Source organism: Calonectris borealis, chromosome 18, assembly GCF_964195595.1.
Source record: "Calonectris borealis chromosome 18, bCalBor7.hap1.2, whole genome shotgun sequence".
In the NCBI taxonomy this organism is placed as follows: domain Eukaryota; kingdom Metazoa; phylum Chordata; class Aves; order Procellariiformes; family Procellariidae; genus Calonectris; species Calonectris borealis.
The window spans coordinates 8862282-8886213 of record NC_134329.1 but is presented as its reverse complement, the minus strand read 5'-3'; the positions used below and the strand labels follow the sequence as shown (position 1 = coordinate 8886213).

The 23932-nt window shown below is 56.9% G+C and overlaps 1 protein-coding gene across 1 annotated transcript; it reads right to left on the bottom strand.

Annotated features, from left to right (window-relative positions):
• Window positions 1-3608: 3608 nt before the first annotated feature.
• Window positions 3609-22532, bottom strand: HIP1R (huntingtin interacting protein 1 related). The gene is made up of 32 exons (XM_075167746.1): window positions 22341-22532; window positions 17071-17134; window positions 16499-16641; window positions 16110-16166; window positions 15796-15876; window positions 15597-15673; window positions 15249-15310; window positions 13971-14111; window positions 13464-13521; window positions 13289-13364; window positions 12923-13060; window positions 12756-12814; window positions 12612-12684; window positions 12051-12234; window positions 11888-11976; window positions 11486-11602; window positions 10932-11033; window positions 10527-10721; window positions 10125-10272; window positions 9712-9798; window positions 9294-9401; window positions 8799-8935; window positions 7932-8042; window positions 7754-7812; window positions 7423-7453; window positions 7232-7294; window positions 6663-6763; window positions 5949-6054; window positions 5035-5158; window positions 4879-4940; window positions 4571-4759; window positions 3609-4481 (listed from the first exon to the last, which is right to left on the bottom strand). Exons 1-32 carry the CDS (start codon window positions 22431-22433, stop codon window positions 4434-4436), a joined length of 3183 nt encoding a protein of 1060 aa, XP_075023847.1. The 5' UTR covers window positions 22434-22532; the 3' UTR covers window positions 3609-4433.
• Between the last annotated feature and the right edge of the window lie 1400 nt (window positions 22533-23932).

Here is a 23932-nt window from a genome sequence, read left to right as displayed (position 1 = left end):
AGCTAAAGGCTATCTTTTAGTGCTACTTGTTATCTCCAACCTGTTCGAGGGTGCTTTTTCTGCACTCTTGTAGATGATGAGTAGGAGTTATTTCTTCCTTCAAAGCTAAAAACGTTTCCTCTCACCACATAAGCTAATTCCACACTTTGCTACGTGCCCTTAAAGTTGTGCGTTATTCTAGCAACTGCTGCTCAGGATGGGCTAATTTCTGAGAGATTCGTTAGTCGTGAAAAGCCAAACGCATCCTGTAGAGGATGGGAGGTGACAAAGTGGCTGCAGTTCTCGGCACTGGACCGAGATCACCTGGTCGAGGAGAAAAGGGTGATTGTGGAGAAATGTGGAGATGTAATAATGTTCTTTGGGTGGTGTGTATATTAGTTGTCTCATGCTACCAGCAGTGGTAAATAGTTAGTAAGGGGAATATATACTATCTTTGTACTTTTCTGTTTTGATTTAAACTTGCATACGTATGAGGCATTTGTTAAATGCTTGTATTAGCTGGGATTTCTGTATTTCCCAAGTAATTTTTGTGATTGGGCTATTCAGGAAATACTGTCGCTAAAAGTAGTACTGCCCAGACGCAGGTAACTCGTGCCTTAGTCACCGCTACCAGCAGACGAGGCGCAGAAGGGAAATACCCTACCCTGCAAATGGGTGGCTGCTGTTTTCATGGCTTTAGTTAAGGGCTCTTAAAAACATACTTTTACAGAAGCTTTTTTTTTTACCTGACTTCCTAGAGCGTGTAAGGGCAGTGTTTTCTATTCGTGTGCATGATTTCAGTGGACTCTTTTTCCCAATGATCTAAGAGATGCTTGTGTTTTGTAAACTTTGCTCTCTGTAGCAATGCTGTTACTGAACTTCAGCGGCTTTGTGTGCTCGTGTTCAAGCTAATTTGTGGTTACTGGAGGTTTGGCCGCCGAGGGAACCAAAGGGTGGGGAAAGGAGGGCTTTGATAACAGGCGGTTTGAAAGCTGCTTCAAGAAAAATAAATTGTACTGTGCTAACCTCGGTGGAAGGGAGCAGAACATAGTATTTCATAGCTTTCGCTTGGTTATTTTCCATTGCTTTTGCTACAGGTACTGAGTAAAATTTGTTCTCAGTAGCACATCAAGTTAAACATCTTCCTCTCTCCACAGATACAATAATGGTATTTAAAAGTCATTAGCAAATTGGATCCTGTACAGCAGGATGTCTTGATGGGAGTCTCAAAATCAACCTTTGCATACACAGTTTGCAGTTGTGATTTTTTTTTTTTTTTTTTTGGTCTGGAAATACTTTCCAAAAAGCGTAGGAGTTAAAAAAATCTTAGCCTGGACAGTAAGCTTAATTTTGGTATAAAAATTACTTTAGCACATAGGTTATACTTTAAGTGGCCTTTGGTGCTTGTTTTTATTTTTGCTGATATTTTTTGAGACTTTGTATGTGCTGGCCTGGGTTGTTTCACCTGCAGCCTCTCAGTATCGATTTAAGCAAATCATAGTGAACCAGCAGTGGCGTTGAACAAGTTACGTTTACCCATAGCATCGTTCTTATTTTTGAATTCTTTAAACTTTAAATATAGCTGTGGCTAGACTTACGGTAGTGAGATTTAAAAGTTAGCATTCTTGATTAATCAGTATTTCCATTATGAAAGGTAATGTTGTGAGTGGTTAGGATGACATCAGTCTCCCAGCAAATATGTCCTCATCACCGTCTATAAATAGACTGCGAGCTACTGCGGGAAGCGCTTCCTTGTACCCAGAGAAAAGGTTTCTGAAAGAAACGAAACTGAACTATGGAGCTGGCCACGGTCGCTCTCGATCGACGCTGTCACTCGATGTGGCAGCAGTCATCCGCGGGACACGGCTGGGTCGCTCTCTCCCAGGTCGCCGCCGCCGCTGTAGATAAGAGGTTCTCCGTGGCTTCGTGGAAAGGCTGAGAAGGATGTACGTCTTCGGGTTGGAGAAGATCTTGACTTAACTCGCAGGATTAGGCCAGCTGCTTGCCTTGCCCAGTAACACCAGTATTAACACCAAAGCCTTTTAATGCAGAACGCACTTTATACATACAGTTGGTTGGGAAATGAGAATTGTCGTTTGCTACGCTGCCCGTAGTAGCTGCAAATAAAACTGTAAGGTCTGTTTTGTGACATGTAACCTCGGAAATCTTAAGTCATCGTGAGACTGCTGTGGAACTAAAATAAATAATAAAATACCTTATAAATGTGTTTTCTTGATAAAACAGCAACTTGTAATTCTAGTTACCTGCTTTATAGTCTATTGTTAATCTTAGGAACTAAGAGCTATGGTTTTTACTGTGGCTTGTATGAAATTTGGTTATAATTGTTTTGGGGGGGGTCACGAGGAATTGGATGAAAATGTTGATTCTAGGCTTTTTTTTTCAAAGGGACCCTCACAAGTCTCCTCTTCAATACCAGGGAGCTGTGTGTGCCCTGTCGTGGGCATCCTCGCTGAGCCCCGAACGCTTCCGGCTTCCCGTTTCACTGATGCATCCAAGTTGCACCCAGAAGCGCAGCGACCCCAGTGACACTCGGCCCTGCAGATACCCCCAGGTAAGCGTAGAACAAACAAAATCCGCGTTTCTGGCAGGCGTGTGCCAATGCTGCTGGGAGCGGCTGCGAGGCTGCCCTGGCTGGAAGGCAGCACCCATCTTGCCCCCGCGCTGCTGCGGCCGGATTGCTTTTGATTTATTTAAGCTACTTACGTTCAGTAAGGCTCCCGTCACCCCGGTCACCAGCGAGAGCCATGTGGGGATCATACGCAGCAGAAATTAATGTGCTGCTCTGCCCCGGGGAGCTGCTCACGCTGGGCGGGGGGGGGGTCTTGCCTTAGCGTTACAGCCGCATCAATACAGACCTATACATATATATATGTGCATAAATATGTGTGTGTGTATAAAAATATGCAAACATGCATATGTATAAAAATATATACATATATATATAGGCACACGCAGAGCCGTACACACCTAGATACACACATATAGCTACACATATAGAGATATGACATATATATGTATCTATAGATACACATATACGTAGATACATATAGACATGATGCACTCTAGCTATGTATATCTATATCTACAGCAATACATATGTGTAGATAGATATACATGTATAGACCTAAAGAGTTATGGCTATACAAATACACGTGTATGTGTGTACACAGAGGAAAAAAGCACGATACACACAATATATATTTGATACATAGCTGTATCTGTATAGCTAGGTAGCTATAGAGCAAGAGATATATATATTTGTGTGTAGAGCTGTATATATATACAGGTATATGTACATACAAACATTTATATACATATACCCATATATCTATATGTATATATACACACATATAGCTGTATATATATACATATATATGTATATATAAAAAACACCCCCCCCACCCCTCGGTGGGCGCAGAGCCACATCAGGCACCGGTGTCCCCACACACCCCGCCCTGCCCCGGTGCTTTAGCTAATTCCTTCGAAGCACTTCACCGCCTTTCGCTGCCCCACGATTCAGGGCCAGCTTGCTTCAACCAGCGGAGCCCCGCGCCATGGCCCCGCATCGGCCCCCTCCCCGCCGACAAGCTGCCCAGGCACCGCAAGACGTATTTTAAATATTGCTTCTTTAATAATCTACAACGTGGTAGTAGCTCCAAGGGAAGATAGAGCTGACAGGATTTTTCTTCTGCTCCCGTGTCTCTCCACGTCAGTAATTCCTTTATTGCTGCAGACTCTCTATCCCCTGGCTCCCGTAGGCCACGGTTAGATTTAATTCTGCTAATTATCTTAAATATAAAACATAATGCAACTGATCCCCTGACGTTGCTGTAGTAATAAAAAATAGAAAAGGAAAAAAAAAAAAAAAGTTTTGTATCCTTATTGCCAGTGTGTGCCAGTAACTGCTTTTTCCCTTCCAAAAGCCCTGCTCCTCGTGTCACTTAAGGCTAACGTCTCCCTCGCCGCTGAGGGCCGATCCCCCGCCAAAACAAAGGCAAATTATTCCTCAGGCTGAAAAAGGGGAATTTAAAAAAACGGTTGCAAGAAAAGCCCAACAGTTTTCTACTTTAAAAACAGTTCACAGTTCTTTGAAAGGGTCTGAGCAGTACTGAAGAGAGCTACATTTACTGAAAACTTCTAGTGCTGATAAAGATTTTTTAAAAAAAACCAAATCAACCCAAACGAACCCCAAATTAAATTAAACCTGGAGAGCCAGCTGGCAGCCAGGAGGAGGAGGGCATCCTGCGCCGCCCGGGCAGCCGGCAGGAGCCCCCCCGCTCTACGGATAGGAATCAAGTGAAGGAAAAAAAAAAAAAAAAATTTTTTTTAAAAACCATCCAGTTTTCCAGGCCGGGCGGTGAGGAGACCCCCGCGCATGAAGGCACGCCAGCGCGAAGGCAGCGCGATCTGGTGAAAACACAGCCCGCCCCCCGCTAGAAGTTCGCCCCGTGAGGCGGGCAGGGGCCGGCGTCTCGCTCGGGCTGAAACGAGAGGGGGATAAAGCGAAATATCAGTGGCTCGCGCTGCCAACGCACCCTCCCCCCTCTGTACGTACCCCCCGGGACCCTACCTCCCCGGGGCCGGGCTTCTGGGCCAGCGGGGGCTTCTTGAGGATGCCTCGCCTGGGGGCCGGCGCCGGCTTCGCCTCCCCGTCCTCCGCCGCCTCGTAGGCCCCGGCCAGGGCGTAGTGCTGCTTCCTCAGCTCGCCCAGGCGCACCCGCTCACCCTCCAGGCGCTTCTCCAGCTCCAGCACCTTCACCTGCACCCAAACAGCCATCTTGGACCCTGCCGCCGTCCCCAGGGCTGCAGGGCGGGGGCAGGAGAAGGGATCCCCCCGCCTTGCGCGGGGTGCGGATCAGGACCTCAGCCTGGCCATACCTGTGTTTCCATCTCTTCCTTCTTCAGCTTGATGAGGGACATGCCCGAAAAGTCCATGGTGTCTGTGGGGAAAAGCAGGTGGTTCTCGGGGTGGTCACTGGGCCAGAAAGGGATTTGGGGTGGGTTTTTTCTCCCCTTTCTTTGTAAAAATCTCACCTTTCTCTTCGATCTGCTCTTGCCCCGACTTGGTGGAAGCCACCACGTTGGCCGCCATCTCGTTGACGTTGCGCGAGCACTCCTGGAGCCGGCCCAGGTTCCTGCTGCTCTTCTCGGCTTTCACCTGCAAAGAGCACGGGGACGGCTGAGGGTCCCCATCACGGCACCTCCGCGCGGGCTCAGGGGAGCCCCCAGGCAGCCATGTTCTGCCTGAGAGCAGAGACACCCATCACAGAACAGTCCTTGGGCGTGAAAACCCGGGGGTGAAAAGGACGGACAGATGGACACATGTTTATTCTTGATGATCCCATCAAGGGTGACCCCCGCAAGGCCCTTCAGCCACCAAACCAGCTCTGCCAAGCACACGTGGATAAGCAGCAGCGGGGAAGACAGAGCTTTTTTTTTTTTAACCATGTTCTTAGTTTTAAAACCATCTGCTGTAAAAAGCAGCATGCGTCCTCCTCCCCCCAACCTCCACCCCCATTTGCTCACTGAAACCTCTACACAGCGCTTTTGCCCACACCAACAGGAAAGGTGGCAAGGACCAAAATCCATCATTCTCAATGCTGGCTCCTGCAGTTGCTTATTTGGGCTTTCTCGTTAGTTATTAACATTTTCTTTACATAATCAGCTTGACAGGAGGAAGATGGGAGGTTTTACACATCTTCATTTCTGAGGCAAGCCCTGCTAGGTGTGGGAATATTAATGCAGGTGAAGACACACGGATTAAAATCACAGACTGACTTGAAAATAGTAAGAGCTTCCCCTGCTCCCTGCTCCGGGAGGAGGCTGCAGGACCGGCGACAGGACGGCCACACACTGCCGCCCGAAAGCATCCGTGGGACAACACCGTGGCAACAAAATGCCTTAAAACTTGACGAGCCGCGTGCGGACGGTCCTGCTGGGACACTCACCTTGGAGGCAGCCACCAGCTGGGCCGTGCTGGCGGCGATTTCATGGGAGCAGACGATCAGTTCTTCATATTTGCCCGTATGCAGGACGACTCTGTCTGCTGACTCCCTGCGTTACGGATCAGAAGGGAGATCGCATTAGAGATACTCGCTGTGCACTGTGAAGCAAGTGCAGGTTATTTACCTCCTGCTATACCCTTAGAAATCAGCATCAGACCTTGAACCAGCAGCTTTGCCTGTAATTATTTAAAGCTCATTTACAAAGCAATTACTCAAAGCCCAGATCCAGAGGTTTTGGATGGGTGTAAAACATCAATAGAGGCAGGATTGTGCTTCCATAATGAAGTAGATGAGATTTTTAAAGCTTTGTCCAAAACAGCCCCCACATTTCCTGCCCTGGCACGGGGACACCCTGCCCCGATCCCAACCACGACCATCTGAGCAGCAACCACGACCCAAAGTATTTGACTGCAGCAACTTTCACATTTTGCAAACAGGGAGAACTGGCAGATCCCTGTTTTGGTGACCGTGTGGCCTGACCCAGGCCATGCTGCTCTGTAAGGATGAGCCATAATGCTCCACGCCGACTCAGCAGCGGGACAGTTTGGGTTATCGGTCGACGGAGAAGCGTGGGCCAGCCCCGAGCGCAGCACACGGAGCTGAGCCCGGAGAGGAGCCTCCCGCAGCGGCCGTGGGAGAGGTCCCGGGGGTACCTACACGAGCTGCGTGGCTCCCCAGCCCACCGCCTTGGAGGCAGAGATCAGCCCTTCGGTCCAGCGCGAGTTCTTGGCGTAAAACTCCTGAGTTGTTGCTGCCCCCTGTTGTTATGAGAATATTACAGCCTGTATTAACTTGTTTCTAATATACAACAATATATAAATCCATAAATCCATATAAAATATCCATATAAAATATAACAATATATAAATTCATATATAAAGCCATAAATCAAGGGATTGGCAGCGTTTCTGTGTCATTCAGGCCGCTCTTACTGGCCTGCTTAAACACAGATCGAGAAAGCTAACTTTGGAGCCCCAAAGTCTGCGAATTTGGTCTGGGTTTAACACACACACGTTTGGGCTGTCGTCTTTAGATGGACAAGGCTTTGCAAAGGTGACAGCGATGTCTGCAGAGCGCAGGGCTGAGCAGCCCGTCTCCAGCAAGCAAGACTGCCAGAGTACCACAATATTGGAAAGCACAAAATTCAGCCGGTGTTTCTGCAAATTGTGGGAAATGCTCCCGTATGTCACGTCGGTGCAGAGAGACGAGTGTAGGGGAGGACTTACCCGGCCACTTTCTACTATCTCCTTCTGTAGGTTTGTAGATGTCATTACAAGAAGTCTAATAGCCTGGAAAGAAGAAAAACAGGTTTTGGTGTTTGATGGGGATTTTATAGAGAAGGATTGATGCTGCCGATGGTGGGAAGTTACAGTTTTGCACAGTCTTGATGCCCCAGCTAGGTTTCTGCAGTACTGACCTTCATTAGGTCCGTGCAGGAGTTCAGAATCCTATAGGGAAACAAGAGAAAAGTATTCAGCATCCTCTGAGGCCGCGTCCAGGGAAGCAGGCTTTGGTCTCAGTTAGAAAACGGGTCTTTTTTGGAGACCGGCCAGCCTGCAGGTTACTTCTAAGCAGCTCACAAAGGAGCTGCAAACAATTGGCTTAGACGTGCGAGATGAAGGTCCACCCTCCTAAAGAGAATTTTGTGCTCAACATCAGGATGCAGCAGCACTGGGTCGCACGTGCAGCTCTGAAGGAAAGCACAGAAACCTGCCCGCGGCTGTCACACGCCAACCCTCAAAACTCACCGCTCGTTCACTTCAAGCTTAACACCGGAGCTCTCGTTTCTGGCCTGGCTCATCATCTCCTGTTGGGAAACGCAAGAGGAAGGGTTGGACACCACGTTGCTGTGATGGTGAGCGGGGTGGAGGAATGGACACTGCTGCCCCAAGGCACAAAATGGCCCGTCCTGCAGCTTCGTCTCACCTCTATCCGCCTGACGGCATCCTCAATCGCCTCTGAGGTGGAGGCCATCTCCTTCTCAACCATGTCCCCCAGCTCTTCTTGCTTGATGTCTAAGCTCTTGGGCCTCAGCTCCTGCCGGAGGAGGCAGCAGCCGCCAGGAGGTTTTAGGCAGAGGGAGAGAAAGGGATATTTGTAAGGAATAACACCAAACCAAGGTATCCGACTCCTTTTTTTCCCCCTAAATAAATAAAGCTGCAGAAGCAGACCGTGAGGGTGGAGGCACGTGTGCCACCAACTTGCAGCAAACATGGCACAGGGACCTCAGAGGTAAGAAACAGCCCAAATCAAAGTGACAAAACTCGATCACAGGAGCAGTTTCAGCAGGGCAGGGCTCCAGAGGGTTCTGAAGAGCTGACAGCCTTTGAATTAACAGCAGTTTAATGGAAAAGACTAATGGGGGCTTCACGAGAAGAAATATCTGAAAGTTGGGAAGTTTTATTCCGCAGGGGTTATTGGGCTGAAAGACTTCAGCTGATCCGAGGGTGACTGTCTCCACCAGGAAGGGTCTCGGTGCTCGGAAGCTGAGATGGCTCAAGGAAGGCACCAGAACCGGTGGGTATGGGGGACAAGCCATCCCAAAGTGCTCACTCCAACCCAGCGTCTCCAATTTCAGCTCTGGACAATGGGGAAATCCATAGTTTGATTTTTTTCTTTGCATTGAGGTGCAGCCAGAAGGCTGCGAGCAGACAGCCCACCTTGACAAACGGAGGCAACGTCCTTCTGCGTTAACTGCCTGCTTTGATTTTTCCTTTGGGAAATACCAATGCCAATAGCCCACCCTGCCAGCCCCGGGCGAGAAGGTGGGTGCGCTGGCCTCCATTCTCCTACCTGGGCCAGCTGCAGGACCCCCCGCAGCGCCCGCCGCACGTCCCCCAGCTCGGCGCGCCCCAGCGTCTGCTTGTCCTTCAGCTGGCCCAGGTAGTCCAGGCTCCGCTGCCCGCAGTCCCGGCACGTCTCCGTCAGTCCTGGGGAGAGGATGGGTCGGGTCGGGTCCCCCACCCCAGCCCTGCCACCCTCCTCTTCCTCCTCCCCTTGGCCGCAGAGATGGTGCTAAGCATCGGCGGCATCCAGGACATTTCTTGCAGAAGAACATAAATCGGTTTCCAGGAGCAAAGCCATGTTCCTGGCCCAGGAAGGGGCACCGGAGAGGAGGGAATGTCGGGAAGGGGAGCACGGGGAGCTAAGGGGACCGTGCTGCCCCCGGGGAAGATCTGCCCCATATCCAGCCCCCAGCAGAGGGGGCTTTGGCATGGCCACCCCAAAAACAAGCCCCACGAGCAAAAACCACCCCCAACACCTGCCGCGTCCACACACGGCACTCACGGTCAGCGTGGTCAGTGGGAGCCAGGTGGGACGTGGCGCTGCCGTTCACGATGGTGTCGGCCGTCAGGTGTGCGAAGAGGGCCAGAGCCCCCACCAGCCCCGCGGCATCTGCCGGCGAGAGGATGTGGTCAGGTGCTGCCAGCCCAGGGCACCGTTTGCCATGTCCTGGGGGCTACGACCTGCCCTCGAAGGCACCCAAGGATCAGTACAAGAGCTTGGAGAGGTCAGTATGGACCCCTCCTGCTTGCAGGTTGCTCCTTCAACGAGCGCATGGGAACCCACCAGCTCCACCCGCCGCGTCCCTCCATCACCAGGGCATTGCATCCTTGCCAACGGCCCCAAAGCAGTCGGGGGCTGCTGGATGTATAAAAATAAAAGCAAGATGCAAGCAATGCCGCCGGTCCCCAGCCCCAGGTACCTGCCATGGAGGCCACGTACTGCGCGTGTCCGTTCTCCAGGGTGTCCGTGGACTCCAGCGCTGTCTGCGCCCGGCTGAGCAGGTAATCTGCAATGAATTTAGCTTCGTTAGTGTAGTCAGGCTGCCGAGTGTCTGAACGAGCAGGGGGGCTGACTTCAGACTTCACGAGGCACCACTGAGTGGAAGCCAAGATGGCTTGGGTCCTCGCAGCCCCGGCCGGGGAGCAGCACTAAAATCTGAGTCACTAAAAGCAAAATAGTGCTGAGATCGGAGCTAAAAATTTACCCCTGGGAAGTCAAACCCCAACCTCTGTGGTGGGAAAAGATGCCTGGGGGTAGCTGAGATGCAACATCACGTGTCTCGGAGGGAGAAGGAGCTGTGGGTCGCAGCCCCCGAGGTCGAGCGGGACGTACCTGGGGAGCTGGTGCAGCGGACGTGCAATGGGTCGTCCAGCTTGGCCACCGCGTCACGGAGGATGTCCTCCGCCTCCCGCACAGTCTCCTGCAGGATGCCAAACTGCTCATCCAGCAGCTTCTGCTGCAGGCTCTGCTCCTGGTTGCTCTGCGGGGCAGGAGGGACACGTGGGTGGCACAGCCAAGGCGCAGGACCCCTGTCACCATGGCCCTGTCACCAGCATGTCCCCTGAGAGCCCATTTGCAGATTAGACCCAAGCATCCCGTTGCTGCTGGTGCAGGTCACATCCCACCGGCTACGCTGGCGATGGCTCGGCTGAGCCCCCCAAGTACTCAGCATCCCCAAAACATGTCTCGCCCCACCGAGCGGAGGGGCACCAGGCTCTCCACACAGCGCCGTACCTTCTCCAGGAGCCTGCCCTGCAGCTCACGGATCTCCCTCGTGGCCTTGTCCGCCTCCTGGCTCAGCTGCAGCTCCTTCTCCTCGACGAGGCCACGCGTGGAGAGCAGCTCACACTCCTTCTCGCTCACCGACCGCCTCAGCACCTCCTTCTCGGCGTGCAGGGCCTCCACCTGGGCGCTGAGCTCCGCGCCTGCCTGCCAGTGGGGCCGGGAGATCCTTGTCACTCACCCGTCACCACGTCGCGAGCCCGACGGTTACGCCGGGGGGAGCTGAGGACATGCCCATGACGGCTCCCTGGGCTGCCGTTTGCGCCGCTGGCTTGGCAGTGGTGGCAGGCGCGCCGTCTTGCACGACAGGGATTTGTGATGGGGATTTGGGCGCATCCCGTGCCCCCGGCCTTGTACCTGCTTGGCGTGGCTGAGCGAGCGCTGCGCCTGGTCCAGCTCGTCCCGCCGGGCGTCCAGCTCCTGCCGCAGCTGCTCCATCTGCACGCTCTGGTCCTCCAGCTGCAACCGCATGCCCGTGCCGGGGGCTGAGCCACTGCAAACGCGCTCTGGCCCCGCTCGGCACCGGTGCATGGCCAGGACAGCGGGAGCGAGCCTGGCCGCATTTTGCAGGAGGGGTTTTCAGGATCTCAGGGGGTTGTTTCCCCTGGGCAGGAATTTTGGGAGCAGCCTCCAGCTTGGGCCCCAGAGAACGAAAGCACCCAAACCCATCAATTTGCATTGTGACATTTTCTTGAGGCAAGAAACGGCAGATTTGGGCAAGAGGGAATAAAGCACACATTAAATAACGCCCTCCTGAGGAGCCAGGGCAACTCTTTCCTGGATCAGGGACCGACACCAACAACCACCCCTACTCCTTGCACCCAAATTGTGCCCAGCCACCACGTTTCCCGGGCTAGGAAGGGCTCGGTGCCGGGGCCGGCGGCTGGGGACTCAGGGCCGCGCTGGCTCACCTTCATCTCGGCCTCCCGCTTGACCTGCTCCACCTGAAACGCCAGCTGCTCCTTGACGCGTGCCACCTCCTCCTGGCTCTGCTGCGTGACCGTCAGCTGCTTGGCGGTGTCGGCGTTCTGCGCGGGGACACGGGGACTACTGGGCATTCGGAGGGGGGACTCTCGCCACCGCTGTGCTCCTTCTGCCCAAATTCTGGCTGGAGGGGTAGCTTGGCGATGTCTTTTTCACGACATCCCAAACACTGACCATCGGTGGACATGAATTCAAGGGGTGCCCCCCACTCGGTGCTCAGGACGATGGGACCGATACGGGGTGGGGCTGGGCACGCAGAAGCCACACCGGCGGTGGCAGAGGAACGAAGGCAGCGGTCGGTCCCTGCCTGGCGCAGGCAGCAGCGTTACCTTCCTCAGGAGCTCGGCGTGCGTGTTGATGAGCTCGCTGTGCTTCTCCTTCAGCTTCGTGTAGCGGATCTCAGTGGCGTTGGCTTTCTCTGGACGGGGTGAGAAAGCATCAGCAACTGCGGCGCGGGTGTCCCACGGCCGACGGGTGCTGTAGGGCACCTACTTTCCGCTTCGGCACAGAGCCGCTGGGACCTGTCGCTGTCCTGCTTCGCCCTCTGCAGCCTCTCCAGCTCATCCCGCAGCTGCTCGTTGTCCACCAGCGCCTTCTGCTTCTGCTTGCGCTGCTCCTCCACTTCGCCCTCCAGGCTGTTCACCTGCGCCTTGAGCTGCGTGATGTATCGCTGCGCCTGCGGGACACCATCAGGCACTCGGACACCGCCCTGCACCGATGCCAGCAACGACTCTGCCCTCCCCAACACCCCTATCCAGGTGCCCGGCTGCAATTTGGGCAAAGCAGCCGTGAGATGCACGGGAAAGCTCTCCCCTTGGCCCCTGCAGCCGCTCTGTCCCCGCTGCAAGCAGCGCGTCTGGGACAGCAAGGGACAGGTCTTACACCCCATCTTCATCAGGACTCACGTCCTGGCACTGGGAGAGGCCCCAAAACGTGGCACTGGGTGCAAGGACTCTGGTTCCTGCTGCATCCCATCAGGGTTTCCATGCTACAGCATCGAAAACCGCCCCCCTCTCCTGCGCTGGCTGCTCCCCAGTTTAAACTGGGCTTTACCTCCAGTTTAATCTTCTCCATCTCCGCACGGAGCATGTCCACCTCCTTCTTCAGGCTCTCGATCTGCGCATCCCTGCGGAGAGAGGCAGGTTGATCCCACGCGGTGGCAGCCGTCCCCCCCTCCGCCACTGTGGACCCCCATACCTGTCGTCCCGAATACCGTTGGGTGGGCCGAAGGTTTGCTCAAATATATCCGAGGTGATCTGGGGAAGACAGAGGGTGCTGAGCTGAGCCAGGGTGCTGAGCTGAGCCAGGCTGCAGGTGCCTGTCCCCCCCACCCCAGGGTCCCCATCCCATCCCCGTGCCCCCACCTGCGGCTCCGTGGTGGAAGCCGTGCTGATCTCAATGAGGTTCTCCGGCTCCTCATCCTCGGGCGCTTCCTCGGGGATGACGACCACCGGCTTCACGTGCTCGGCCAGCGCAGATGCCCGCAAGAAGTTCGGGGGGCTCTGCAGGGACAAGAAGTTGCGGCAGCATCGCCTGGCGTTTCGGGAACGGCTGCAGGCAGACCGCCGAGGGAAGGGAGGCAGCCATCCCTCTGCTGCTGACACGTGCTGGCGGGTCCCTCCACAGTGTCCCCAGACCCCAAACCCATCCGTGGGGACCCCCTGTGCACCCTGAACCCACAAGCTCTCCAAAGCATCACACACGAGCACCACACCAAAATCCTGCCGTACCTCTGGCAGCCGAGGGATCTGGATGAGCCGCTTGAAATACAGCATGTCGGACGCTTTCTTAAAGAAGTTTTTGAGGCTGGAGAGGGAGGGAAAGAAAAACCGCTCGCAGGGGAGGTGGGGAGGGGGCCTGGCAGGAGGGAGGGGACCCCATCGCCCCAACTTGGCCCTGGGTTACCTGCGAAACTGCTCGTGGAAGCGGTCTCGGTGGCCCTGCAGCGTGTCGGCTGGCAGACCTGCGGCGATGGGGGGGGACAGCCATGACTGACCCGGGGCTAGAAATTTATTCACACGCGCCCGGATCCCTCCAGCTGCAAAAGCCAGTGGGGTAAAGGCCAAGTGGGAGTGGGATGTGAGGGGTCAGGATGGGAGTGGGGTGTCCCCATCCCTGGCATAGGGACCAGGGACGTGACGCAGAGAGAGGCGGGTGCGGGAACCCCGAAATACCCGCGCGAGGTCCCTGGTGCCGTGCTGCCCAGCACTGCCGTGCAGGGCCAAAGCACATCGGTTTGAATTCATCAAGGACATGAATTCCTTCATCTGAGACGTCTACGTGGGATGGAGCGGGTCCTTAGAGCCCGGCCGGGATACGGGGACATGGCGACGGATGCCTCCATCCACACAAGCCTGACCCCGAGAATCCGGCCGGGAAAAGGCCAGCGCGGGGCACGTCCCAGGGACTCACAGGAGTGCAGCTTGAACATCAACTTGACGGCGTAGTGGTAGAGGTGGCTGCAGTCCTGGATGACCTGGATGAGGGGGGCCAGGCGGCACTGCACCGCCGACATCTGCGAGACCGCCATCGAGGTGTTGAGCTGCCTGAAAACTGAAGGGTTGAGCGCGGTGAGGCGCGGGCGCCGTGTTTGCAGAGCCGTCCCGCTCCGGGCGACTCGGCTTGATCATTAACCACGACGGATGTGGCTTTGCCAGGACAAGGGGTAAATGCCGGGGTTGCTGCCCGTCCTCTCCCACCGAGCTGGGAACAACTCCCCTGCGTGCAAGAAAAACACCCAAAGGGACCGTGGCGGCAGAGGGAAGGGGTGCTCAGCTCTGCCCCGGGGTACCCTGACCTCAAAAAGGAGGGATTTAACCCCAGCACGATGCAAAGGCAGGTCGGCTGCCCTCGGGAGCTGCCGCTGCACGACGCAGCTGGGGAAGGCGAGGGGTTTTGCTCCGCTCTATTTAATCGTGGAAGGAGCTGGGAGAGGATCCCAGGGCAGGGGACGGGCCCGCCGGCACCGCAGCCTCGCCTGCCCCGGCTCAGAAACGGATCCCTTCCCTTGGCAGAAATCCAGCCAGCATATCCACTCTGGCTTCTTCCCCGCGCAGCTTTAAAGTATTTATGAACATAAATTCTCTGTATAACTGGGTCAGGAGGAGAAGCGGGAGGCTGACGGTAGCCGGGAGCACCGTCTCTCCCGCTGTGCCCTGTTTTCCAGGGCAGCCCCGTGTTCCTGACTCGCGACGGAGGAAGAAACCGCCGCATTTTTAAGCCATCTAAAAATTCCTGGAGAAGGAGGCGAGAGAAGCAAACATGGGCAGGGGCCTCCAGCCCTCCCTGGAGGTATTTCAACGAGGGGAAAAGAGTATTTAGAAAGAGGTACAGCCCCATCCTCTGCTTCAGGGGGATAGAAAGGATTTGGGTAATCCATACAATTAACATGATTGTACCAAGAAGAAATAAAAACATATTCCAGAGCAGCACCGCTCGGAAAACAACACTCTGCATTGCTCAGGTGGGCTAAAACCAGCCACGTTCCTTAAATATTTTCCTACAACCGCCTCTACAGAGCATCAACAGGGGAATCCGGCTGAGAAACGACCTCAGAAATCTCATCGGAGGAGGAGGAAGAAGGACCTGAGGCTCCGACCTCACCGGAGCTGGAACTCCATTCCTGACCAAAGAGTGAAACTATTGCTCAAGAGCCCCGGGGCGAGCGGGAGGGACCTGCCGCCTCCTCACCTGACTCCGACAGCTTCAGCTCGCAGTCCAGGTAGTCGAACAGCTCAACCGTCAGCTGGAAGCTGCCAAAAAAACCAAAACCCCGTCACCCGGCGGCAGAGACATCCTTGCTCCGGCTGCTCATGTTCTGAGCAAGGGTTCAGATTGACAAGAATTTGGTGGTTTTGCTCCCTGCATTTACGCTCCCCACCGCTCTGCCGGTGCAGGAGGAATCAGGCACCACCCGACTAATTTATACCACACGGCTGCCCTGAACAGGAGCCGGTTCGCCAGCAGGATGCTGCCAGCCCGGGCGGCACGGAGCCGGCGACCACGCACCGGTTGCTTTGCTCCTGCCGGGACACTCACATGTTGTTCACGTCCGTCCCCGCGGTCTTTTCCAGCACTTCATCCGACACTTCGAGGCCTGGGGGGAACTCGGGATGCTTTGTAAAAGGAAAAAAAAAAAAACAGTAGTTGCTGTTAATATTTTTGCTGAATCAACACAACCCCCGGTGAAGCCCCGAGCCCCGGCACGGCAGGGTGCGGAGGCGGCAGAGCCTCTCACCTTGATGTGGAAGGAGATCTTGGTGAGGAGGAGCCGCGTGTAGATGCTCACCAGCTGCCCATACCTGTCGTGCAAATGGCCCTGCCGGAGACACGAGGGGAAACGTGGCGAATCCGGAGCAATGCCACCGGATCCAGCACGTGCCGGTGAACCCGCAGCAGCCCTACGGCTCTCGCCCTTCACCGCGTAACCACCACCCAGCGGGGTCAGAGGCGATGGGTTATTTCAGGTGGTGCTTCGCCCTCCCTGTGCCCATTTCAGCACCCGCTCCAAAACCCCCAGGAAGGCACAAACCTCCGCTTCGCCCCACTCACCCACAGGTCCCCCGTCTCTCGGATGTTGCTGCGGTACCTCTGGCAGTCCTGGAGGACCTAGGGATAAAAACAGGAGGGATGTGGCGTGGTAGGGCTGGCACCGAGCTGGGCGAGTGCCCGCCTGCCTGCCATGGAGCTGGGGAAGGAGACAGATCCAGCCCCTTACACCACTCCAGCTTTGGGAGAAGTTGTTCAAGCCCTTCAATGGCAACCAGCGGTCGGGGCTTTGCACAGGGAGGTTTTAAAGATGGGAGATAACAGCCCCGCGGCCTGGGAATGGTGGCGGGGCAGGGAAGGAAACCCACCCCCTGCGCAGAGGGACGTCGGCAGGAGCCAAGAATCTCCCCCTGCCAGCAACGCGGGAGGGACGTTTCAGAGGGGACACTCACGTTGGGGTGGCCGTCGCGCAGGACCTTGTGCAGGACGTGGCAGAACTTCCAGCTGAGGATGGCGCTGCTGGGCAGGGGCAGCCCGATGGCGTAGGACCAGAAGGTGAACGCTCCCTTCTCGTGGTGCGTCCCCAGGATGATCCCTTCCCTGCGGTCAAGGCCAACCGGAGACACACGGGAGCAGGGGACAGGCGGGGCTGGGGACTATTCCTGTTCAACTTTCACTAGAAAGGGGACAGGCACCCAGTGTACCGCAGGCACCGAGATCACTGGCGCGATGCTGCACCTGCAGATAAAACCCCCGTTTATTTTTTTTCTGGTGCACCTTCCCCTGCTGCAGGGCACGCCGGGGCCCTTTGCATTTTATTGCCAAAGAAACACAATTTTATTGCGCTGCCCTTCTTTGCATTTTCACTGACGGACGATCCTACATGATGCCATCCCCCAACCAAGCTCTGCACAGGTCTCCCATCTCCCAAACCTCCCGTGGCCCCAGCCCCACAGGGTGAAACCCTCCTGCCTCGGCACGGGATCTCCTCCGCACCGTCCAGGCAAGTTGGGGGAAAGGATACGGCGGGCATGTTTCTCCTTCACCGGTGCTTCTTGCGTATTTATGGCTTTGCTGATGCTGACGGCCTGCGAGAGGAGGAGAGAGCGGCCGTCAGCAGCAGCACGACCCTCGCGGTCCCCAACCCACGTCCCCCCAAAGCGAAGAGCTGGGTGCGCTGCCAGCTGGGAACGGCCTGGCCACCCGGCGCTTTTGGGGAACACCCTGAATTTTATAACACATTTGTCACCTCAAAGCCATTCATGACACATCGAAATAGGCTTTTTTTATCCATGATGAAAGCGGACCATTAAAACCCCCCATTCCCAGTGCGATCAGTCGGCTCCGGGCCACTACGGGCACTCAGCTGCTGCCGCTCCCTGCTGTCCCCGTCCCAGGAAACAAACGGCGTTTTTGCAGCCTGAACTCAGCGCCCTGCCCAGGGAGCATTAAAGCACGACAGCGAGATGCCAAATTCCAGGGTTGTTTCTCTAATCACAAAGAGCCTTTGAAGCAGGGGGTGGTGGGGTTTTTTTTTCTGACGGCGTCGCTGCGCGCAAACAGCACGTGGGGAAAAGGCGGCCCCCAAGCAAGGAGGGAGCGGCGGCCGCGATGCCCATTTCAACGGAGCAAAAATCCAGAGCGACGTGATTATCAGAGGAGGATTATCTATATTTTAATGTGTTTGATCACAGCACACTTTAAATTACGGGTTTATTCCCAAAGATGACCCCAGACAGGGATCGGTTACGTCTCCCGCGTGATGAGGGGCTGCAAAACTAAGTTGCTGCGATCGATGGGGATCTTCCTCCTCCTCCCCAGGTCCCTGCAGACTCAACTGAGCTGCTTCGCCCTCGCCCGAGCCCTCGGTCTGTGCCCATGTCTGTGAGCCCTCGGTCACCGGCGGAGGAAAAAGGTCCCCGCTGGGAAGGCAGGAAGCGGCCCCGCCGCCAGCGCTCGTGCCGGAAGAGAAACCCAGTCCCTCCCTGCAGCCCCACAAACTGTAAAACCTTATAAAAATTTTATCTCCCCTCCCGGGGAAAGCACCTGCTTCGACACGGCCGCTTGTCCCAGAGACGCCTCCGAATCGAGGCGGTTTCCTGCAGGAGGAGGAACCCGACGCCGGGTTCTCGAGTGCTCCTGACTTACGCAGGAGGAACCCGACGCCCTGCCAAAGGGGCGATGCTGCAGGTGTTAATGCACCAAATCCAGCCCCAACGAGCCCAAAACACTTGCGCCCACAAGCTGGGCACAACAGCGGCAAAAACACTGTGAATGCATCCCAAAAAGTGAGCCAGCCCCGAAACGCTGAGCCCAGTCACTGGGAAAAGACGCCGGTTTTGCCTTTCCTGCACCGGGGGAAGCCCCGGCGTTACCCTGCCATGTGGGGCCATAAAGCAGCAGCAGAGTTAAGCCGGCGACTTGCTGTAATCCTCTTATCCCCGAAGGTTAACGAGCCTGGAGTGCCCGGGAACAGGCACTTGCAGCGCAGCTGCCTCACCCAAAGCGCCCAGCACCTCCGCAGCCGCCCGAAAGGCTGGAGCCGGCGGAGAGGCTGCGCCCTCGACCACGGCGAGGAGATGTGCCATGGGTCCTCAGGGCTGCCAGCACCTCCCAGTACGACACCACAGTGATGGTTTATTGACAGAAAGCAGGGTTTATCATGTGCCGGAGAGCGACAAGCCGGCGGTTTTGCAAGGCAGGGCTTGGAAAAGCACCTTGCAGCGAAGAGGTGCTAAAGGGGTTATTGCATCTTACTGAGGTGCTTTGCATGGCAGGGGAGAGTGGGGCAGACGTCTCCCAAACCTGGATTTTCGCCTCTCGCCGCGTGTGGGAGCAGCACGATGTGCTTGTCCCAACCCATCACGCTCATCCCAACCCATCGGCGGGAGCCTCGAGCCCTGCGGGGCCAGGAGGAGGTGCAGCCGAAGGGGCCGATGCGCGAGACAGGGGCAGACCCCCAGGAAAGGAAACGCCATCCCACGTCCCCGGGGACGGGAGCTCGGCCACCCAGCGCTGCCCAGCAGGACAGGGATAGGGCTGGGACCCAGCTGGCCCGTCCCAAAATGGGCTGTAATTCCCATTGGTTCTGGTGGTTTTATTGCATTTATTGCCCGCAAGCTCGTTTCCAGCCTGACCAGCCAAAATCCAGCCCGGGAGCTGCCAGAGAGGCTGGTTTCATCCTTGGTGATTCAGCACAGAAGTTTCAACTGAGCCATTTTATGGCACAGGGGAGCGGACTCGTGCAGGGGCAGCCTCCAGCCCACCCGCAGCACCGCCGCGACAGAGACGCCGTGTCCAGCGTGGTCCCAAATAAACTATGGTGGCACCGAACCAATGCCAATCCCTCGGGGCTGCCAGCTCGGGTGTGCTTTCGCTGGCTCCAAACCCCGGCCTGGCCAGGACGTCCCCAAAAAGCGGATGGGGGGACCAGGGATGGGGACGGGGCGATGCTGCAGCCTGGGACACGCGTGCCTTCAGCATGTCCCTGCCAGCTGCCTGGCAAAGCTGGGCCGTGGGGGACGGCTCCGAAATGGGGAGATTCACCCTCGACCCAGCCTGTTGGGACATCATCGGCATGTCCAGACATGGGCACGTCCCTGTTATCACTGCAGGTGCACAACCAGCCTGGCCGAAACCTTCATGCCACCTGCGGCCAGTTCCCCATCACCGCTGGGGAGCAGAGCAGCCCCAGCCCCACCAGTGGTGGGGTCCGACCCCCAAAACCTGCCCGGTCGTGGGAGCCCACACGGGCGCAGCCCGAACGCCTTACTCACAGCTCTCACGTACCAAGCCGGTGACTAAAGCTGGGATCAAAGTGCCCAAATGAAGGAGCGCAGTTTACATCCACCCTTTCTTTCCAGGCTGCTTTTAATTACGGCGTGATCCTCCCCGCCCACGGCTCCCCGAAACCCTGGCATCCCGCGGGACCACAATCCCCACCTGTCAGGTGGATGCCGGGTCCCGGCACGACGCCGCAGCGGGGAGTGATTTTTTGGCAGCAGGACGTCGAGCTGGAAACCTCCCCAGCCGGGCGGCGCGAGGGCTGCCGGATCAGCCAAACTGCAAACGGCTGCTCCGGAGTTCCCTTCCTAACGCTTCTCCTTCCCAAATTACACCAAAAAAGCACCACTCGGCAGTCACACACGCTGTATTCCTGGCAGCTCTGGAGCTCGTTGGATTTTTAACCTTACTATTTAAGAAAAGCAAAAATTGGCCACAGAAAAGGGCAAATTTCGCCTCCTGCCAGGCTGCAGAGCAAGTGCCCGCTGCGGGACAGCGGCTTCCCACTTCCCACCTCCCACGCGCGGCCGCTCCAAGGGGGACGTCTGCGTCACCCTGACACAAAGACCTCAAAAAGCATTTTCAGGGAAAGCAGTGGCCTTCATGTCACCCGCGAGCAGCCGGGATCACACCAGGGCCAGCAACCCCTGTCTGCACCCGCAGGTGTGCGGGGGAAAGGGATGGGGTGCTCGGTTTCGGCAGCATCGTTCTCCAGGGCAGTGTAAGATCCTTGGCCGGCAAAGACACGCGGAGGGGCCGTGCCACCGGCCTCCCCGCGATACAAAGGCAACCGGCGGCCGTCTCCGCAGCTGCTATAATTAGACGTAAAAGGCAGATCAATACCCACGTACTGACATTGGAACAGTTTTGCTCTCACCCCAAGCACCGCTACGAGAAGCCACATTAAGAAAAAGCTCCTTTAGGACAGTTTTTCATCGGATGCTGGAAAAAAAGATCAGTTCTGGGTGGTGGACGTGACCGTCAGCCAGCGAGCCCCAGGTTTAGCTCTAATAAAGAGTGACCACCCGCTCGCCCCGTACGTGGCTCTGCCCAAGGCATCCCTGCGGCCATGAGCGAAGTCGCACCCATGTGGGGCACAAATCCCACCAAAAAGCCCAAAACGCCGTGGAAGGGCGGCAGGGAGGAGGAACGTGCTCCCGCCCAGCCGGCACAGGCTGCCCTTCGGCGCACGAGGCAGCGCTCCCGCCGCGATTATTTATCAGCAGTGCCCAGCGGGACGATTGAAGGAGACGCGTCCAGAAGGAACCGGAATTGCCGGTTTTCTCATGTTGCTCCCCAGACCCAACAAGCTGTTTCCTATCCAGCACGGCCAAGCGGCACCATGACCCTGCGAGGCCCGAAATCACCACCCGCCTTCGCCGATGCTCTCCGGGGCCAAACCAGCCCAGGGGCTGGGGACGGAGCAGCAATGCAACGGTGCAAAGGGGGAAAACATCCGTGATGAATTTGCAGCCTGCAAAAATCAGAGGGGTCAGAGGATGCGTGCCGGGAGAGCACTATGATTTTTGCTGGGGCAGTCGGCGAGCCCGTCCCTCTGTCCGTCCCTGCGCACGTTCCTGGAGTAATTAATTTCCCATAAGCCATACGCCAGCCCCGTCAGCGCCCAAGCATCGCCCACCCCACGGGGGCCGTAGGAAGAGCTACGGACACCCCCGTCCCAGCCAGGCACCAACGTGTTTGGGCTTTCTTTTCACTCTGTCACTCTCTCCGGGGCCGGGCACCCCGACCGCCACGGGGAGACCCCACGTGTGACCCAGAGCCGCGGGGGGTGACCCATCCCCGGTGCAAAACAGCCCCCGGTTTTGTCGGGGCAGCCTGTGCAGCCACAGGGCCGGGACCGGGACCGGGACCCGGGGGGGCATCGCAGGGATGCAGAGATGCGCGTTCCCGCTGCGGTGGGCACGGGGGGTCAGCCCCGGGCTCTGGCCTGCGGCCACCCCCGGGCTCGGCCGCGCTCCCGCCGGCACGGCCGGGGCCATTAAACTTTCCCTGTTTGCTCACGGCCGTGTTTACCTGCCGATAAGGCCCGGGGAGGTGCGGGGTAGAGGGAGGAACCGCCTTCCCGGGGCTCTGCTGCCCGTCGGGTCGGCGGCGCACGGCGGGGACCCGGCCCCGGTGCCCGGCCCGGGGGCGGCGGGACGGGCCGGTGCCCACGCGGGACCGTCCCGGGAGGAAGCGGTGGGGCAGGCGAGGGCGGGGGAGCGTGCGCCACGCCGGGAGCGGGGACGGACGGACGGGAAAGCGGACGGACAGACGAACGGCGGCCGCGCCGCACCGCCCCACCGGGGGGTCCCCGGAGCCCTGCGGGGACCCGCTCCCCCCCTTCCCCCGAGAAGCCCCCGCCTGCAGCGCGCTCCGAGGCGATACCCCGCGGAGCGGAGCGGGCCGGTCCCGCCGCGCCCCCGGCCCCAAGCCGAGACCGGGAACCGGAGCCGGTACCGCGACCGCAGCCGGTACCGGGGCACCGCCGCCCCCTTCCGCCGCCCTTGCCTGGCTCTTGTCGAACTGCTCCCGCTCCGCCTCCAGGCTGTGCCCGCTGCGGCGGCTCAGCACCCGCGCCGGCACGCTCTTGATGCTGTTCATGGTGGGCCGCGCACCGCGCACCGGGCTCCGCGCACCGGGCAGGCAGCGACCGGCGCCGCCCGCCGCCCCGCCGGCTCCTCCCGGCCGCGCACTGCGCTGCGCTGCGCCCGCGCACCAGGGCGCCCCTGGCGGCCGCGCCCGGCCCCCGCGCGGCCCCGCCCGCCCCACGCCCACCCGCGGGCAGGTGGGAGCAGCGGCAGCCCGCCGGCACGGCCCGCTTCCCCAGCAGGGAACCGGGCGAAACCTCCGACGGCGGCCGAGCCCTCCCGCCCCGCTTCCCCCGCGGGGCAGAAGGCGCCGAGGCTCTTCCCTAAGTCCCGAAGCGCCCGCCACGGGGCAGGGAAGGTGGCAGGCAGGGTGCTGATCTTCCCGCTCCACCATACTTTCCCATTTCCTATTCCACGTCCTGTTTCTAATGGCACAACAGGCTCCTTCGTCATCTTTCTCTAAATAAACCCACACACGACACATTTCAGAGACTCGGAGCTTCGTTACTACCCGCTCCTCAGTCAGAAAAGTCAAGCGGCAGAGAGCACGTCCACCCTGCGGAGAGCACATCCACCCCTGCGGAAAGCAGGCCGAGGCTGAACAGAAGCTTTGCTTTCTTTGATAATAATTCAATACGAGAATACAATAGCAAAGGCACTCCCTGGAGCATTTGTAATGCTTCCAGAAATAAGGCAGCCGAGTATGATGCGGCTTGAGTTTCGATACGAGCCTCAGGCGTGGTAGATAATACAGTTCATTTGTAAGTCACTTAGCGCCCAAATAAATTAACCCCAATATTCCCCTTCTTCCTATTCCACAAATCCAGGACAGCCCTGACACAAAATCCTAGCACTCTGCGGATCCTTGTTGCACCGCTTGAGCTCAGTTTTCTATATTGGTTTTAAAGCCATCAGCAGAGCATTTTAAATTCCCCAGGGGGTTCAGTGCGCTCATCCACTAATGCCAAACACATTTAAACCGGAAAGCGCAGCTCACGCTGGGAAGCTGCACCAATTTCTCTAGGGCTATACCGACATACGGTATAGCTGCTGGCCAGCTTCAGGGTGAGCATCACGGTATTGCTATCGGTGGCTTTTTGGGGGGAATTTTTGTCCTACCCACAGCAGCAGATTTTGAGGATGGAGCCTGGATAGTTTCTCCGCAGGTAGAGGAATCAAATGTGCTTTAAAGGCTTGTGGAAACTTGAAAAAAAACCTGAGAAGCAGAGATTCCCTCTGCGGGTAGTGCTTGTGGGCGGGGAGGGAAAGAGTTTGGAGGACAGCAGTTATGATCAGAATTGGTCGACTAATTTTGAGGCCATTAGTACACGAAGGAAAGCAGGCTGTCATTTAGGTAATTAAAGAGAAAGCGGAAAATTATATGAAGGAGTTAACAAGCGGAAACCATGGTGTGAGTGTTGTATTTCACTGCAATTAATTCGTGGCAGTGGATAGACGGAGAGACTCCCACCTCTTAGCTGCCCCCACGCAGGGAAAACGCTGGCGCAGCGC

Bases quoted from the DNA above. Each gene is read 5' to 3' on its own strand.
- HIP1R (XM_075167746.1), bottom strand. From the start codon at position 22,433: ATGAACAGCATCAAGAGCGTGCCGGCGCGGGTGCTGAGCCGCCGCAGC. The intron at 6,764-7,231 runs GTAAGTCCTCCC...TCATAACAACAG, and splicing joins AGATAGTAGAAAGTGGCCGG to GGGGCAGCAACAACTCAGGA. The intron at 4,941-5,034 runs GTGAGATTTTTA...TTTTCCCCACAG, and splicing joins AGAGCAGATCGAAGAGAAAG to ACACCATGGACTTTTCGGGC.